This window comes from Chelonia mydas, chromosome 2 (genome assembly GCF_015237465.2).
Source record: "Chelonia mydas isolate rCheMyd1 chromosome 2, rCheMyd1.pri.v2, whole genome shotgun sequence".
Classification (NCBI taxonomy): Eukaryota; Metazoa; Chordata; order Testudines; family Cheloniidae; genus Chelonia; species Chelonia mydas.
In genome coordinates, this window is record NC_057850.1 from 74261750 (window position 1) to 74281754 (window position 20005).

Below are 20005 nucleotides of genomic sequence, written 5' to 3' on the forward strand. Positions count from 1 at the left end.
GGCTACGTCTACCCTGTGAGCTAGGGGTATGATTCCCCTGCTCATGCACACATACTCCTGCTAGTTCTCATAGAGCGAGCCTGAGTGTAAATAGCAGCCTAGCTGTGGTCACACAGGCACCAGCAGTAGAGGCACGGCTCAGCCTAAGCCAAGCACGTGCCCCTAGTTTCAGGTGAGTTTGTATTCGGCATAGCTCAGCCATGCCTCCGCTACTGATGGCATCATGGCCACTCTGCTGTCTATACCTGTGCTAGCTCAATGAGAAGTAGCGTGAGTATGTGTACACGAGCAGGGCAGTCACACCACTAGCTTCTATTGTAAACGTAGCCTAGTTGTCCCAGCACCTCTGTGATGTAATCTTTCTGTAAAATGGGAAAAATTAAAACAGACAGAATGAAGGCCTGTCTTTCAAAAGGCTAGTCACACAAAAGCATGTGCAAAATGTGTGCACATTTGCATGCTTAATTTGCATGTGCGACTGCATATGAAAATTGGTATTCTCATGCAGAAATGACTAGGTGTGTGTTTAACTGGTTGTGGGTGCAAATTAGGTGCCTAAAACTTTTGAAAATTGAGCAGTAGATGAATTAATTAGGTTCACAGAAGGAATATATGTCAGGGCTGGGTTTATAGAACATACTAATCCTTTTCACGAAGTCTCATGCTTACTTTGGTGCATAGTCTTGTCTCCTAAACCACCCTGATTTGTGTTACTGAGCTGCTCTCCCTTGTGGTTATATTGTAAGGACTGTGGAACTGATGAGTTGGCTCCTAAGGAAATTGTGGGTAGAGTTGGTTGGGGATTTTTAAACAAACCTTTTTCTTGCCAAAAAATGACGGTTTGTTGAAACTGAAACTGGTCTCAAACCAGGGATGGTTTCAGTGAATCTCTTGACTTGAATTACGTTTGGATAAAAAAAAGTTTTGAAATTGTTGAGACTTTTTTTTAACAGAAAGTTTCACTTCTTAGAGTCAAAACAACTTTGATTTTGAAATTTTAGTAAATTTAGATTAAAGAAAAGTTTTAAAAGGTTTTAAAAAATAAAAAAGTTCAAAATCTAAATGAAATGTTCTTCAAGTAGTGTCCCTACAGGTGCTCCACTCTAGTGCCCCCCTGCACCTTTGATTGGAGATTTCTCATAGCAGTGTCCATTCAGCCCGCACATGCATGTTAGTCAGTCTTGTGCCCCAGGCTGTCGTTATATAGCATTGTGTGGGCAAACCGCCATCAGTTCCTTCTCAACTGCCTCAGCCTGAGATGGAGCTATGGCAGTTGTCCTTGAAAGAACGTGCCCGTGGCTTGCCAGATTGAGAACCTACCACTAATACATTGAGGTCACTGGTATCTTGAGCTTCACTAGCTCTTCAATCAGGTACTTCTGAGGCTGCTGGTTTCTCAGGTGCAAGGGTACAACTAGACCTCAAGGTGGCAAAGCCATGGGCCTGGAGAGATCATCGGTACTGTTATCAGACTGGGGTGGCAAGAAGAGCTCTACCTCTGTACCAAAAAAGCCCACTCGGGCACTGACCGTGCTTCCCTTGGACTGCACAAGACTCTGGTACTGTCAGTGACTGTGCTCCCCTCCGAATGCCCAGAGCCTACGTATTGATAACCCTCATGGTACCACAGGAGTTCCAGTTTCCCCTGGATCTGGCTGTATTTGAGACACCCGATTCTCCACTACTCAGCTCCGAGATGCTGTCGGTACCGAGAACATCCAGATCATCTGAACTTCGCCCAGTACCAGGCACTCCACCATTTCTGAGTGAACTTGAGGAAGAGGATTTTGATGAAGACCTCGCCTCGGTCTCTTACGTGTCAGTTCAAGTTCTCCTCCTCACTCCTACGGAGGTCCCTTCCCAGAAGCCTCCATTGAAGCTGCAACTGTTTGCAGCCCATGATTACTACCAACGCCTCACTCATATGAACACCCTTGGGTGAAGCCTCCTATGCCTTATTCACCTCCTCCCTGGCCATGTTGGAACCCCTGGGCAACTTGTCACCAAGTTTTCCAGAGTGTCAAGTACCACCCACCATAGAAAGGAGCAACCTTCATCACCTACAGGAGGCTAGAGTTGTTGAAGGGATGTCTCCTATGACTAGTATCTGCTCTTCCCCTCAGGATGAAGCAGTCATGCCTCCTCCTCTATCCCTGGGGGATGATTTTAAACATCTCCAGGACCTGGTCTACAGAGTCGCAGACTCCCTACAGATTCCCCTCAAGGAGGTGACAGAGCCTTATCTTAAGCTGTTCAGCATCCTCCACTCACTGTCATCAGCCCCCATAGCCCTGCCTGTTAATGAAGCTCTGCTGGACCCAGTGAAGGTCATCCAGCACAATGCAACATCTATTCTGTCTACATGCAAAAGAGTGCATAAGAAGCATTACGCCCTCGCAAAGGACTCAGAATTTTTATTTTCCCATCCCTCACCTAACTTCTTGGTAGTTGACATAGTGAATGAACATTGTAGGCAGCACCATGCTAAAACCATGCCTCATGACAGAGACCACAAGTGTCTGGATCTACTGGGGAGGAAGTCTTATTCCTCAGCCTCCCTACAATTTAGAATTGCCAATTATCAGACATTGATGGCAAAGTACAACCAGATGAATTATATCAAGCTGAAGTCTTTCACAAACCTTTTGCCGACAGAACATGGAACCATTCTAGGCAATTATTGTAGAGGGTCAGCTATTTGCCAGGACAGCCCAAAAGCCACCCTTGATACTGCTGCTACTACATCCCGTTCGATCGCTACATTGGTGGTAATTAGAAGAGTTTCCAGGCTCCAATTCTCTAAATTCCCGAAAGAGGTCCACAGTACAGTAGAGGACTTTTGTTTTGATGGGTCTAAGTTGTTCGCAGATAGCACAGATGAATCTCTTTGAACATTGAAGGCCTCTAGAGCTACCTTGCTTTCTCTTGGTATTTATATGCCCACCTAGAAGAGAAAACTCAGCAAGTCTCAGAGAGCCCAAAGATCCCGCCATGTCCAATTTCTTACTTCCCAGAGATCCTATGAACCACACCAAAAGAGGCAGAGATCTCAGAGAAGGAAACAGTCCTCTTCTCAGCCTCCTGGCTCACACCCATCCACTTCTAAGCAGCAATTTTGACAGGTTGGTTGAGGGCCTGAATTGCCATCCTCGTCCTCTTCAGCTGCACCCATTCACTAGCCTTCCTCTCTTCGGCGACCACGTTCACCACTTCAGGTGAGCCTGGGAGTCTATCACTACAGACAAATGGGTTTTAGAGATCATCTCCACAGACTACACCATCCACCTTTCTTCAGTTCCACCAATGAACACCCCCTTCCCCATCCGTCTTCAGGGTTCCCCTCTCACAAGAGCATGCTTTGTCAAGAAATAGACACTCTTACATTTGGGAGCTATAGAATCAGTCCCCATGCAGCACAGACGAAAGGGATTTTATTCAGGATACTTCCTGGTACCAATAAAGAGTGGAGATTAGAGACCCACCCTAGACCTGAGACTACTCCACACCTGTGTGAAGGCACAGAAATTCAAAATGGTGACATTTGCAGCGATTATTCCATCACTATAACAAGGGGATTGGTTCTCAGCCCTCGACCTTTAAGATGCATAATTCCACATCGCTATCCACCCATCCCACAAACAATTCCTACGTTTCATGGTTGGCCAGGACCATTTTCAATACCAGGTGCTCCCCTTTGGCCTGTCATCTGCCCTAATGGTCTTTTTGAAGGTCACATCAGTAATAGCTGCACAGCTCTGCAGGAAAGGTATCTTAGGGTATGTCTACACTATGAAATTAGGTTGAATTTATAGAAGTCGGTTTTTTAGAAATCATTTTTATATATTCGAGTGTGTGTGTCCCCACAGAAAATGCTATAAGTGCATTAAGTGCATTAACTCGGCGGAGTGCTTCCACAGTACCGAGGCAAGCGTCGACTTCCGGAGTGTTGCACTGTGGGTAGCTATCCCACAGTTCTTGCAGTCTCTGCTGCCCATTGGAATTCTGGGTTGAGATCCCAATGCCTGATGGGGCTAAAACATTGTCGCGGGTGGTTCTGGGTACATATCATCAGGCCCCCGTTCCCTCCCTCCCTCCGTGAAAGCAAGGGCAGACAATCGTTTCGCGCCTTTTTTCTTGAGTTACCTGTGCAGACGCCATACCATGGCAAGCATGGAGCCCGCTCAGGTAACCGTCACCGTATGTCTCCTGGGTGCTGGCAGACGTGGTACTGCATTGCTACACAGTAGCAGCAACCCCTTGCCTTGTGGCAGCAGACGGTGCAGTAGGACTGGTAGCCGTCATCGTCATGTCCGAGGTGCTCCTGGCCACGTTGGCCAGGAGCGCCTGGGCAGACATGGGTGCAGGGACTATATTAGAAGTGACTTGACCAGGTCATTCTCTTTAGTCCTGCAGTCAGTCCTATTGAACCATCTTATGGTGAGCAGGCAGGTGGTACGGATTGCTAGCAGTCCTACTGTACCATCTTCTGCCAGGCAGGCAAGAGATGAGGATGGCTAGCAGTCCTACTGCACCATCTTCTGCCGAGCAGCCATGAGATGTGGATGGCTTGCAGTCCTTCTGCACCGTCTGCTGCCAGCCAAAGATGTAAAAGACAGATGGAGTGGATCAAAAAAAGAAATAGACCAGATTTGTTTTGTACTCATTTGCTTCCCCCCTCCCCCGTCTAGGGGACTCATTCCTCTAGGTCACACTGCAGTCACTCACAGAGAAGGTGCAGCGAGGTAAATCTAGCCATGTATCAATCAGAGGCCAGACCAACCTGCTTGTTCCAATAAGAACAATTACTTAGGTGCACCATTTCTTATTGGAACCCTCCGTGAAGTCCTGCCTGAAATACTCCTTGATGTAAAGCCACCCCCTTCGTTGATTTTAATTCCCTGTATGCCAGCCCTGTAAGCCATGTCGTCAGTCACCCCTCCCTCCATCAGAGCAACGGCAGACAATCGTTCCGCCCCTTTTTTCTGTGCGGACGCTATACCAAGGCAAGCATGGAGGCCGCTCAGCTCACTTTGGCAATTAGGAGCACATTAAACACCACACGCATTATCCAGCAGTATATGCAGCACCAGAACCTGGCAGAGCGATACCGGGCGAGGAGGCGACGTCAGTGCGGTCACGTGAGCGATCAGGACATGGACACAGATTTCTCTGAAAGCATGGGCCCTGCTAATGCATGCATCATGGTGCTAAGGGGGCAGGTTCATGCGGTGGAACGCCGATTCTGGGCTCGGGAAACAAGCACAGACTGGTGGGACCGCATAGAGTTGCAGGTCTGGGACAATTCCCAGTGGCTGCGAAACTTTCGCATGAGTAAGGGCACTTTCATGGAACTTTGTGACTTGCTTTCCCCTGCCCTGAAGCGCATGAATACCAAGATGAGAGCAGCCCTCACAGTTGAGAAGCGAGTGGTGATAGCCCTGTGAAAGCTTGCAACGCCAGACAGCTACCGGTCAGTTGGGAATCAATTTGGAGTGGGCAAATCTACTGTGGGGGCTGGTGTGATGCAAGTAGCCCACGCAATCAAAGATCTGCTGATATCAAGGGTAGTGACCCTGGGAAATGTGCAGGTCATAGTGGATGGCTTTGCTGCAATGGGATTCCCTAAATGTGGTGGGGCCGTAGACAGAACCCATATCCCTATCTTGGCACCGGAGCACCAAGCCGGCGAGTACATAAACCGCAAGGGGTACTTTTCAATAGTGCTGCAAGCTCTGGTGGATCACAAGGGACGTTTCACCAACATCAACGTGGGATGGCCGGGAAAGGTACATGACGCTCGCATCTTCAGGAACTCTGGTCTGTTTCAAAAGCTGCAAGAAGGGACTTTATTCCCAGACCAGAAAATAACTGTTGGGGATGTTGAAATGCCTATATGTATCCTTGGGGACCCAGCCTACCCCTTAATGCCATGGCTCATGAAGCCGTACACAGGCAGCCTGGACAGTAGTCAGGAGCTGTTCAGCTACAGGCAGAGCAAGTGCAGAAGGGTGGTAGAATGTGCATTTGGACGTTTAAAGGCGCGCTGGCGCAGTTTACTGACTCGCTTAGACCTCAGCGAAACCAATATTCCCACTGTTATTACTGCTTGCTGTGCGCTCCACAATATCTGTGAGAGTAAGGGGGAGACGTTTATGGCGGGGTGGGAGGTTGAGGCAAATCGCCTGGCTGCTGGTTACACGCAGCCAGACACCAGGGCGATTAGAAGAGCACAGGAGGGCGCGGTACGCATCAGAGAAGCTTTGAAAACCAGTTTCATGACTGGACAGGCTATGGTGTGAAAGTTCTGTTTGTTTCTCCTTGATGAAACCCCCCGCCCCTTGGTTCACTCTACTTCCCTGTAAGCCAACCACCCTCCCCTTCTCCCTTCGATTACCGCTTGCAGAGGCAATAAAGTCATTGTTGCTTCACATTCATGCATTCTTTATTCATTCATCACACAAATAGGGGGATGACTACCAAGGTAGCCTGGGAGGGGTGGTGGAGGCGGGAAGGAAAATGCCACACAGCACTTTAAAAGTTTACAACTTTAAAATTTATGGAATGCCAGCCTTCTGTTTTTTGGGCAATCCTCTGTGGTGGAGTGGCTGGTTGGCCGGAGGTCCCCCCACCGCGTTCTTGGGCGTCTGGGTTTGGAGGCTATGGAACTTGGGGAGGAGGGCGGTTGGTTACACAGGGGCTGTAGCAGCAGTCTGTGCTCCAGCTGCCTTTGCTGCAGCTCAGCCATACACTGGAGCATATTGGTTTGATCCTCCAGCAGCCTCAGCATTGAATCCTGCCTCCTCTCATCACGCTGCTGCCACATTTGAGCTTCAGCCCTGTCTTCAGCCCGCCACTTACTCTCTTCAGCCCGCCACCTCTCCTCCCGGTCATTTTGTGCTTTCCTGCACTCTGACATTATTTGCCTCCACGCATTCGTCTGTGCTCTGTCAGTGTGGGAGGACAGCATGAGCTCAGAGAACATTTCATCACGAGTGCGTTTTTTTTTTCTTTCTAATCTTCACTAGCCTCTGGGAAGGAGAAGATCCTGTGATCATTGAAACACATGCAGCTGGTGGAGGAAAAAAAAGGGACAGCGGTATTTAAAAAGACACATTTTATAAAACAGTGGCTACACTCTTTCAGGGTAAACCTTGCTGTTAACATTACATACATAGCACATGTGCTTTCGTTACAAGGTTGCATTTTGCCTCCTCCACCGCGTGGCTACCCCCTCAACCCTGCCCCCTCCCCGTGGCTAACAGCGGGGAACATTTCTGTTCAGCCACAGGCAAACAGCCCAGCAGGAACGGGCACCTCTGAGTGTCCCCTGAAGAAAAGCACCCTATTTCAACCAGGTGACCATGAATGATATCTCACTCTCCTGAGGATAATAACAGAGAGATAAAGAACGGATGTTGTTTGAACGCCAGCAAACATACACTGCAATGCTTTGTTGTACAATGATTCCCAAGTAAGTGTTACTGGCCTGGAGTGGTAAAGTGTCCTACCATGGAGGACGCAATAAGGTTGCCCTCCCCAGAAACCTTTTGCAAAGGCTTTGGGAGTACATCCAGGAGAGCCGCGAATGCCAGGGCAAATAAATCCTTTCACATGCTTGCTTTTAAACCATGTATAGTATTTTAAAAGGTACACTCACCGGAGGTCCCTTCTCCGCCTGCCGGGTCCAGGAGGCAGCCTTCGGTGGGTTCGGGGTGGGGGTACTGGCTCCAGGTCCAGGGTGAGAAACAGTTCCTGGCTGTCGGGAAAACCGGTTTCTCCGCTTGCTTGCTGTGAGCTATCTACAACCTCGTCGTCGTCATCATCTTCTTCGTCCCCAAAACCTGCTTCCGTGTTGCCTCCATCTCCATTGAAGGAGTCAAACAACACGGCTGGGGTAGTGGTGGCTGAACCCCGTAAAATGGGATGCAGCTCATCATAGAAGCGGCATGTTTGGGCTCTGACCCGGAGCGGCCATTCGCCTCTCTGGTTTTCTGGTATGCTTGCCTCAGCTCCTTAAGTTTCACGCGGCACTGCTTCGGGTCCCTGTTATGGCCTCTGTCCTTCATGCCCTGGGAGATTTTGACAAAAGTTTTGGCATTTCGAAAACTGGAACGGAGTTCTGATAGCACAGATTCCTCTCCCATACAGCGATCAGATCCCGTACCTCCCGTTCGGTCCATGCTGGAGCTCTTTTGCGATTCTGGGACTCCATCCTGGTCACCTCTGCTGATGAGCTCTGCATGGTCACCTGCAGCTTGCCACGCTGGCCAAACAGGAAATGAGATTCAAAAGTTCGCGGTTCTTTTCCTGTCTACCTGGCCAGTGCATCTGAGTTGAGAGTGCTGTCCAGAGTGGTCACAAAGGAGCACTCTGGGATAGCTCCCGGAGGCCAATACCGTCGAATAGTGTCCACACTACCCCAAATTCGACCCGGCAAGGCCGATTTAAGCGCTAATCCACTTGTCAGGGGTGGAGTAAGGAAATAGATTTTAAGAGCCCTTTAAGTCGGGAAAAAAGGGCTTCATCGTGTGGGTGGGTGCAGGTTTACATTGATTTAACGCTGCTAAATTAGACCTAAAATCCTAGTGTAGACCAGGGCTCAGTATTCCCCTACCTGGACGACTGGTTGCTGAAAGGCCACTCCTTGGAACTGATGTCTCGGGAAACTTCTGAGGCCATAGACCTCTTTTTCGAATTGGCCCTGCAACTGAACATCCAAAAATCCACCTTGATCCCTCTGCAAAACTTAGAATTCATAAGGACACATGTTGATTCAGTAACAGCAAGCACCTAACTTCCTCTACACAGGTTTGTGGCTCTTTCCAATATAGCAAACACAATTCAACTCATCCCCCAAATCACAGTCAAGAACTGTGTTCAATTACTGCGACACATGATAGCCACCACCTTCATTACACAATATGCCAGACTTCGAATGTGCTACCTTAAAGGGTGGCTCAGAATTGTCTGTTCACCAACCAGACACAATTTAACTATGCTTCTTTCCATTCCTACCTCTGTAAAACAATCCCTCAACTGGTGGAAAGACTTTCACAATGTATGCACAAGAGTCTTATTTCCCCCAACAGTCATTATAATGATGGACACCTCTCTGCTAGGCTGGGGAGCGCATCTAGACACTTACATGATCCAGGGCAAGTGAACAACAACCTCCTGGATGCTAGACATCAACCTCTTGGAACTCAGAGTGGTCAGATATGCCTGTCTCCAATTTCTACCGCTAATCAGGGGTAAACACACAAAGATTATGACAGACAATATGTCATTCATGTTTTACATCAATTACCAAGGAGGAACAGGATCTCCCTCCCTTTGCACCAAGGCTATCAGGCTTTGGAATTGGTGCACATGCAACCAGATCGCCAACACAGCAGTCTATGTCCCGGGGGTTCAGAGCATCCTGCAGATGCACTCAGCAGACACTTCTCCAAAGACCACAGTTGGGAAGTAGACCTCCACATATTTAGTCAATGAGGTCCCCTCAGGTAGACTTGTTCACCATAGAGTCAAACAAGAAATGCAACCACTCCTGCTTGAGGGGTAGATTGAATCACTAGTCCCTAGCCAAAGTTATGCTCAAAATAAAGGAAGACAGAGCCAGAGTCATCCTAATAGTTCTGGCCCTGGCCCAAACAAACATGGTTTCATTACCTGTTACAGCTGGCTGTTTGCTGTCCAATAACTCTTCATGCAGTGCTCCATCTTCTCTACCAGGAGGGTGGGAAGATTTTTCATCCCAAACTCACGGTGCTTCATCTCAAAGTATGGTTGGTTGATGGTTCTCACGATTAGAGACAACCTGCTCAGGAGATGTAAAAGGAGAACTATTACACAACAAGAAACAATCTATTTGGTACGTGCAGTCTCAAAAATGGACACAGTTTGCCAGCTGGCGTGACTGCCGACAGATTCCACCAATGACCATATCACTTCTGGATATACTGGAATACACCCTAACTCTGAAAATCTTGGGTCTATCAGTGAGCTTCCTAAGGGGTCCACCTGGCAGCTGTCATGGCTTTCCAAGTTACTCCGTCTTTGCCCACCTGACCACAACGAGATTTCTCAGAGGGCTCTATCCACCGGTCCAGCCTACTTCAGTATGGGACCTCAACCTGGTCCTTAAATGCCTCACAAGATAGCCAGAGGTTTGAAGGGCAATCTGCTTACTGCTGTATTTGTTAGTGAACATGGCATTCCTGTTAGCCATCACGTCAGCACTACGGGTTGGAGAAATAGTGGCCCTGATGGCATACTCCCCCTTCACGGGTGTACTTTAAAGACAAAGTCATACTGTGGCCCCACCCCAAATTCTTAGCTAAGGTTTCTTCCGAGTTCCATCTCAGTCAGCCCATTCACCTGCCTATCTTCCACCCCAAACCGCATCCATATTGCCAGGAGGCACTGCTGCACACCCAGGATGTCCTGGCCTTCTATCTAGTAGACAGAACAAAGCCCTTCAGAAAGATCCACAAGTTATTTGTCGCACTAGCAGAGAGGTCAAAAGGGTCATCGGTTTCTAGCCATAGGCTTTCTAAGTGGTTATCAGGCTGCATTAACTCTTGTCACCAGTCTTGCAATATTCAGCCACTTTCGGATATACGCACTGATTCTACAACATCCATTGCGTCTTTTACGACCTTCCTCAAGAACATTCTGATTATCAAAATCTATAAAGCCGCTACATGGGCATCTGTACGTTCGTTCACCGAACACTATGTGATAATTCATGACTCCACCTCTAATACTGTCTTTGGCTCAGCTGTACTTTCCTCTGTACAGGACTCGACTCCGAAGCCCCCTCTGCCTTAAAGGGTTCTGCTTGGTAGTCACGTAGAGTGGGACACCCATAGGGACACTACTTGACAAAGAAACGGTTACTCACCCTGCGCAGTAACTGTGGTTCTTCAAGATGTGTGTCACTGTGGGTGCTTCATTATCTGAGCTCCTTCCCCTCTGCTTTGGAGTTCTTTGCCATAGAGCTTTGTGGTAGGGAAGGAACTGAGGGCGGTTCGCCCACGCTGTGCTATATAACAATGGCACAGGGCAGGAAACTGACTAACACACATGCACGGGCCAAACAGACACTGCTGTAAGAAATCTCCATTCAAAGTCACAGGAGAGCTCTAGCTCACCTAGAGTGGAGCACTTGTGGGACACACATCTTGAAGTACCATGGTTATTGCACAGGGTGAGTAACCATTTCTTTCGATTGACCCAAACTGAATTTTTTGTTTGTTTGTTGGTTCATTAACATTTTCATGGTCTTGATTTGGGATGGGAAACGTTTTCAAAATTTCAAAAAAAAAAAAAAATTCAGACTGCAAAAAACACTTCTTGCTCAGCCCTACTTGTGGCTGCAGTAGCTTCATCAGTGGCCGCTTTGGCAGTAGCACATTCACAGCTGCTAATTAGTTAGGGGTCCATTCTTCCCGCCCCCCCCGCCCCCCATCTCCCAAAAATTAGGTACTTCTGGCTATGGGTTTTTCAGTTCAAAGGGGTATTCCTGGGTAACTGTCGGAAAGGCCATGAATATCCTGAATTTTAGGAAAAATCAGAGGGCCATATTCTGTGCAGGTATAAATCAGCATAGCACCACTGATGCTGATTTTCACTAGCTAAGGATCTGGCTACAAGTCAGATTTCAGCCTTAGCAATTCGTAGTAATATTCATTTCCAAAACTATCATCTACATAACCAACTTTAAAAAAAAATGAAGGTAGAAATTCAGCTTAACATTTATTATGTATTTTCCCTATCAGCCTTTTCAGACTTCAAAAAAGAGCTATGATATTTGCAAAGCATTTTGAGATCCTTGGTAGAAAGATGCTATAAAAATGTAAACTTATTATTAAATTAGCATGGAAATAATAGATTTCTGAAAGAGCCATTGTCTTAAGCCTTTTTAGTTAGAAAGAACATTTCTATGGCAAGACTAGTTATACTTTTTGTATGTACGGAAATTAATTCATTTCAATCATGAATACCATATTTTTACACAAAAAGTATTAACATCTCCTTTTGCCCTTTTACTTCAAAGTAAAGTCAAATGTCATTAAAAATTTTTAGATACATAAAGTCTCTCAAATAAAATAAATTGATTATGTGATGTGTTTAAATTGTCTATTTACTATATCCTATTTTAGGGACTGATGTATGTAATTTTATGTAGGAGAACCATTGACCTTAATGAGTAAAGCTCCAGTGCATTCTGAGACAGCCAGCATTTTGGTCTATTAATCCAGATTAGCTTGATTCATTATTTTAGATCTGTACTTTGTACTCTTATGATGATCTTACTTCATTTTAATACAACATTATCTTGAACATCATCTGCAGTTATGAAATGAGATTAGCTGACTCTAAAATGAGAGTGGATTAAAAAAATGAAATGGTGTACCCTAATAATAAATAATGGTGCCTCATACCATACTTTTCAAATGAGGCAACTTAGTTGTAAAAAGTGCAAGTAGACTAAAAGTAATGATTCTATGATCTTTTAATGAATAAAGATTCTTTTTTGCATTTCTCTGAAGGTGTGTGTGTTTTGGAGGAAGGGGTTGGCTGTATATGCCTTTTAGGACTTGTACACACTAGCGCTCACTTTGGTATAACTTAAGTCACACAGAGGTGTGAAAAAGCTACCCCTCTGAGCAATGTAAGTTACACCGCCCTAGGCACCATTGTGGACAGTGCTGTGTCGGCAGGAGAGCTCAGGGAGGTGGCGTAATTATGCCGATGGGAGAGCTCTCCCCCATCAGCATAGAGCGTCCGCACTAGCAGGGCAGCTACATTGGTACAGCTGTGCTGCTGTAGCGATTGTAGTGTAGACTAGCCCTTACAGTTTGTCGAAGATCTCAGGAGGGATGGGTCTACAATAGACTGAAGTGTTTCTGTTTATCTATATATGTTAATCGTATTGGCTGTAGCAAAGCAAACTTCCCTAACTTTGACCTACTTGGGCCTCTAGAGATGGAAGGGCAACTCATTCTCTATGCCCGTTCATTCCCTGGCCTGTTTTGATACGGACAAGCATTTTACACAGTTGCAGTTGTGATGGTGGTGTTTTGTAATGTGGATGCCAGTGCACTAGGAGCTGGACTGAAGCCATCAGTTCTCTTCATTCAGGTTACAAAAAGTAGTTTTAAATGTCTGGAAATATTACTTATTTCAGAACACGTGACAGTTGGCAAGTTTCAGTTCTGTTGCTGAACTTCTCGCTTCCCTTTTCACCATATCAGACATGCACAGTTATGATGGCCTGGCCTAAAATAATGATAATATAAGGCATCAAAGTATGTAACTTTGCTGTATTATCAGGAAAACTGACTGTAGACAAAGGATAGTAGGCTTGATCTTGCTCCTTTGAGGTTGATGAGGTTTTGCTATTTACCTCAGTAAGAGTAGGATGAGGCTATAGTTGCTTTTCTTAGAAGGTTTTGGAATAATCTGACTTTTATCATGGTGCGGTTGGACATTTTGGGTGCAGTGCTACCATCTGACATACAAGAATGAAAGGGAGAGAGGGTACCAGGTGCCTCTTGTGTCACCCCCTGTGTTCAGGCAATATGACAGCTCTTTCCATAGTACTCGTGAGTGCTAGAAGGTAGACCTAATTAATATGCCAGCCCATGCATCACATTGCTCTAGGGGGGCTTGGTCTGGGAGTTGGGGCATTTCCTGTCTCCCCAAATCATCAGCATCAAGCATTCATCAATAGATGGAGGCTATATACCTTGTATCTTTTCAAAGGATCAGCAAATTACATTCTACTCCATCACATGCTCACATTCTGCCACTGTGCATTACTCTTCATTATGATGTCCTGTCCTAGTCAGCGGGGGTTCCCTTTAGCTCTCTAAGTAGTATCTCTACTTATCCTTGAAAAGGCCAGGGCAAAGATTAGTCCTTTATTTCAAAGAAATAAAATGCTGATGGTTAAAATAAAAAAAGCGGTGTGCATTTTGTTTTTTAAACTTCATGATACATGTTAATATTGTTTCTCTTCTTTTGTCATTAGAAAGCAGATGACGAGGTGGATATAGTGCTGTTGGGTAACAAGTGTGATAAGGAGACAGAACGTGTAATTCCAAAGCATAGCGGGGAAAAGGTAGGCATTGATTACTGGTGTTTTCTCCTAGCCCTGCAGAGTATTTTGGCATTTGAATGTGAACTCTGACCTTAAAAACTAAAATGTTCCTGAGTTCCAAATATTTTGTTATGAATTGCTGCAAAAGAATACTTGTTTAATATAAGAGCAGAATATGGTAAATAACTTTACTAGTTGCTGTCTTTAGAACACTGATTATTATAAAAGTTTAACTTTAAAACATTTTTATTGCATGCTTTCTAGCATAACACCTGAAAACTCTTTTATTTCAGAGTTAGACTTTAAAAATATTTTGGAGTCTGCATTTTCAGGTTATTGTTTTTAAGTGGGATGTTAAAATACAATGCTTATTTTATTTCTCAACATTTTTCTAAAACATGACATATCCGTAATCTTCCATAACAGTATCTATGACTCTTACATTGCTGACTTCAAGGCATGATTTTCATTGCCTTGTTCACAAGACCATCAGCAACAGAAAGTCTGGAGTTGTGTTACTCTGTTGTACCCCTTTGAGTCCATGGAATTCTTCTAAAAATATCACTTCCTTAGCAATATCACTTGGTATACACAGGCCCAGCAACTGCCAATTTGGGTAAACAGAGGTCTTCCGGGGTACATGAACTCATCCACATATGCCTAGTTTTACAACAGGCTACATAAAAAGCACTAGCAAAGTCAGTAGAAAACTAAAATTTCATACAGACAATGACTTGTTTATACTGTTCTATATACTATACACTGAAATGTAAGTACAATATTTGTATTCCAATTGATTTATTTTATAATTGTATGGTAAAAATGAGAAAGTAAGCAAACTTTTTCAGTAACAGTGTGCTTGTGACACTTACTGTATTTTTCTGTTTGATTTTGTAAGCAAGTAGATTTTAAGTGAGATGAAACTTAGGAGTCTGATTTCTCTTGTATAGCCCCGAAAAGGGATACAGTAGTCTGAACAGACTGAGAGCCACTGCTATAGGTAGAGCCCTACCAAATTCGCAGCCATGAAAAACATGTCACGGACCATGAAATCTGGTCTGCCACCATGAAATCTGGTCTTTTGTGTGCTTTTACGCTATACTATACAGATTTCATGGGGGAGACCAGCGTTTCTCAAATTGGGGGTCTTGACCTAAAAGGGAGTTGCAGGGGGTTGCAAGATTAATTTAGGGGGGCCACGGCATTGCCACCCTTACTTCTGCACTGCCTTCAGAGCTGGGTGGCTGAAGAGTGGCAGTTGGTGGCCGGGCACCCAGCTCTAAAGGCGGCGCCCTGCCAGCAGCAGCGCAGAAGTAAGGGTGGCAATACCATACCATGCCACCCTTATTTCTGTGCTGCTGCTCTCAGAGCTGGGCTGCCAGAGAGTGGCGGCTGCTGACTCAGAGCCCAGCTCTGCAGGCAGCAGTGTAGAAGGAAGTGTGGCAATACTATACCATCTCATTCTTTCTTGTGCACTGCTGCTGGCAGTGGCTCTGCCTTCAGAGCTTGGCTCCCGGACAGCAGATTCTGCTCTCAAGTTGCCCAGCCCTGAGGGCAGCACCACCACCAGCAGAAGTAAGGGTAGCGGTACTGCAGCCCCCCCCCGACACACACACAATAACCTTGCAAACCCCCCACACACACACACACAACTCGTTTTTGGGTCAGGACCCCTACAATTACAACACTGTGAAATTTCAGATTTAAATAGCTGAAATCATGAAATTTACAATTTTAAAAATCCTATGACTGTGACATTGACCAAAATGGACCATGAATTTGGTAGGGCCCTAGCTGTAGGCCAAGGAATCTCTCTGGTACCCCCTGCTGCTGTTTACATATATCACAGGCAGCCACGTAATATGCTGCTCTCTCTCATTGAGTATACAGCGCTGCCTACATAAGCAATCAAGTTTGTGGCCCACTATCTTGAGAGAGCAAGATTCAGGGTCTTTTCCATTGAGGACTCATGCTGTTGCATCTCTCTTCTTCCATCTGTTCACCGTTGCTTATCTTTGGCATCCTTCACAGTGGGACTGAATTCTCTTTTTATTGTTGTGGTTTTATCTTATATTTTGGATTCCATTGCTCTTTGCACTTTTGCAAGTTGGACTGAGGAAGGTTCTAATTTATAAATAAATAGCACTCCAGCTATAATTAGCAATATGTTTATTCTGTGGCTATGGAATTTGCTGCATGTTGAATTTTGCTTCCAAATCTAGGTTTTCTGCAGTTTTTAAAGTTATTTCTAGTCCTCATCTTTGTGAAAATGTGAATGGAAATGTTGTCTTCCTGACTGTGCGGACAGCCTGCAGCAATAACCCTAAGAGATGTACTAGCTGTTCCATTCATATCCATCGATTTTAACAATTAATTATAAAGAAGGTGTGCCAGATCCTCAGGTAGTGTAACATGACAAAGCTCCACTGAAGTCCATGGACCTGCGCAGATTTATGTTAGCTGAGGATATGGCCAGAGAGTTTTGAATTTCAGCATTGTTAACCCTTTTGCTGCTGAACATTTTCTCAGACACATCCAAGTAAAGTACTTGTCCCACATTACCAGATCACCTTCCATGCCTTCTTAGGTAGAGCTGATGCACAAAAATATGTCCTTTTGACCAAAATGAGAATTTTCATAGAAAATTTTTGTTTTGTTGAATTTCTGAGGCTTTTTTTTAATGAAAAAAAACAGAACATTTTGGGTTTTCAAAAAATGAGAATGGGGGGCATTTTATTTTTCTCCTTTTTTTTTTTTCTTCCATTTTTTACTTTCATCTTACTTTTCTAGTGGGGAGAAAAACCAACAATGTTTTCTTTCATCAAAAAACTGAACAGATTCTGAGAAAAATTTTAACCATAAACATTTTGAGGGTTTTTAAAAAAATTGTCATGAAATATAAATAGCATTTTTTTAACTAGTTTTGTTCTTAGATGCCCAAAGCCCCAGTTGCCAATACCTGCAGCATCTCCCTAACCATTTCTGAAGTGTGCCAACATACAAATCTGGAAGCACATGGAAAACTGAAAATGTCAGAACTGTGTACAATGTATTGAATATCAAAATTAATAGTACAGGACTACTGTACTGTTTGCTTTATTTGCTTTCACATTTAGATAAATAAAATATGTATTTTTTTAATTTAAATGGAGCTGCCTCAAAATTTCCATATTGATGTACTAGTGTGCCTCAGAAACCAAGGGACTATGCTTCAAAGTACACAAGTCCTTGGGTGTAGTTAAGATTGAATAATCATTTATCTTATAACCTCTGGGTGCAACTTGCTAGAAAGGGAGTGAGAATAGTGGAGCTGAGGGGGGGGTGGGGAGGGCATATAGGGAGAAGTATGCTGTACCTTTTAAAGAGCCATAGCAAATTACTCTTCTCCCATAACTGGGAGATCAGGGAGGCACATCCTGACATTGTGGCTATAACTCTCAGCATACACTGGCTTTTGCTGTTGAAAATTGTATGCATGCATAGGGTTTGTAATCAGCCTTTATCTCATTCATAAGGTGGACACTCTATCAGGCAGGTTGAGCACCTTATATGAGACAGGATGTTTTGTTCACATTTAACCAATTTTTTCAGATTATGAAATTCTAAAGTAATAATAATAAATAATAATGTCACCCTGTGAACAATATTGTAAGCTGTATCTTTTAAAGTGCACAGTTCCCTCATTAATTATACACCTTGAATTTGAAGATTTTCATGGACTTTGTCTAACCTCTACCGAGTAGTACAAGATGTTCTGTGTGTGTATTCACATATCATTTTTAAACAAAATGATCATGTAACTGGAGTCTATTATAATGCATATGCACAAGGGGGCAGTGTTAAGGTTTCACAGGCTGTTAAATATGGTATTTTCTGACTTCTGAATGCTTAACCATGCAACAATATATTTCTTTCAACAAATTTTTTTTTTTAAACAAATCATTACCTCTTCACCAGCCAGTCTACTCCCTAGATTTCTCCTGTGTTTTGAAGCACTCTTTGGTTATACTAAGTGTTTCTTTTTCTAATGTGATTTCAAAGCTCTAGAGAATCCTGAGTTCCATAAGCAAGGAAATAGCTAACACTGTCCACTCACTCCAATTTTAAAATGTGTATATTAACGAAAAGAAAATCTTAGAATACCAACTCTGCCAATGAGTGATTCAGATTAATCTATTTCATACTACACTCAGAACTGCAAGCCACAAGAATTATTCCTTTGCAGAATCCCGCAGGGAGGATCTATGGATCCTGCAAGATTCTCCTGTATGTTGGCTCTTCCGGAAGGTACCTCAAAATTCTGGACACATTATCCCATTTTATAGTAGAACAACACAATTTCATTCAGATAATTTCTTATAAAACCATGTGGTTTTGTAATTCTCTCACTTCTACTGCTCCAAAGATGACATTATGTCATACAACTTAATCTTGACAGTATCATAGAATCATAGAATATCAGGATTGGAAGGGATCTCAGGAGGTCATCTAGTCCAACCCGCTGCTCAAAGCAGGACCAATCCCCAATTTTTGCCACAGATCCCTAAATGGCTCCCTCAAGGATTGAACTCACAACCCTGGGTTTAGCAGACCAATGCTCAAACCACTAAGTAGTTTATATTATAAGTAAGTTTCTTTTTTTGTGGTCATTCATTTTGACAGAAATTTTACCTTTTTAAAAAGCAAAACTAGTAACATTATCTCTCTTTCTCAAGAGTAAATAAAATCTTTCCCATAAATCAGTGGTTCCCAACCAGGGGAATGTAGAGGTTCCCAGGAGGAACATCAGCTCATCTACAGATTTGCCTAGCTTTACAACAGGCTCTAGAGCCCTGCAGGGGGATGGCGATCCTGCAGAACCCACTGCCATAATAACAGGAGCAGAATAAAAATTTAGCAAACCATGTGGGAGCGAGTGCGAGTGGGTATTGTGGGATGGGAGCAGAATTTAAAAAATAGTCCTTCTGCTCCATAAACAATATGAACTCCCCAGCCAGCAGCCGCCACTCATCAACTGAAGACGACAGCGCCACCAGCAGCTGCAGCGCAGAATATGGGTGGAAATACTATACGATGCCACCCTCACTTCTGCACGGGTGCTGGTGGCGGTGCTGACTTCAGAACTGGGTGCCTGGCCAGCAGCCACTGAATGACAAGATTCACAAGTGAAAAACAGGCTCAAGTATCACACTGAAATGTAAGTACAATATTTACATTCCAATTGATTTATTTTATAATTATATGGTAAAAATGAGAAAGTAAGCAATTTTTCAGAAATAGTGTGCTTTGACATGTCTGTATTTTTATGTCTGATTTTGTAAGCAAGTCATTTTTAAGTGAGATGAAACTTGAGATACGCAAGACAGATCAGACTCTTGAAAGGTGTACAGTAGTCTGGAAAGCTTGAGAACCACTGCTCTAAATTGTTGTTTTTTTATTGTCTTCAATATCTTTATAATACATTGACCACAACTTTTTACACCAGTCCAAGCACAAAACACAGCAATTTTGCCTAATGCCAGAAAACTGTATCTTCTGGTATTTTCAAGCCTGACTTTTGAATTTTGGGGAAGGGTGAGCAGATTAGCATTTTTGCTTCCTGCACCCCAAAACATAATTTATTTTGTTTATTTTTTAAAAGAAATGGAATCTGAGTTGTAACTAGAATTGGTTGAAAAGCATACATAATTGCTTTTGACAGTTGACATTTTTTTTTCCAACGGAGATGCTTCCAAATGAGCTTGAGATCTGGGAGCCACTAAAGGTATGTCTACACTGCAATTAGACACCTGTAGCTGGCCAGTGCCAGCTGATTTGGGCTAAGGGGCTTGGGCTTAGCGGCTGGTTAATTGTGGTGTAGACGTTCGGGCTCAGGCTGCAGCCCACACTCTGGGA

At 44.2% G+C, this 20005-nt stretch overlaps 1 protein-coding gene across 6 annotated transcripts in view; it reads left to right on the forward strand.

The window, feature by feature from the left end:
* LOC102938021 (ras-related protein Rab-10) overlaps window positions 1–20005 on the forward strand; it is a 53512-nt gene that overhangs the window by 18048 nt on the left and 15459 nt on the right. For all 6 annotated transcript variants that reach the window (XR_006288562.1, XR_006288561.1, XR_006288563.1 and 3 more), the window contains exon 4: window positions 14042–14131. Coding sequence is in view for 2 of the 6 variants with exons in the window: in XM_043539676.1 (XP_043395611.1) it covers window positions 14042–14131 (90 nt within the window). In the remaining 4 variants the exon portion in view is untranslated. The remainder of the gene's footprint in view (window positions 1–14041; window positions 14132–20005) is intronic.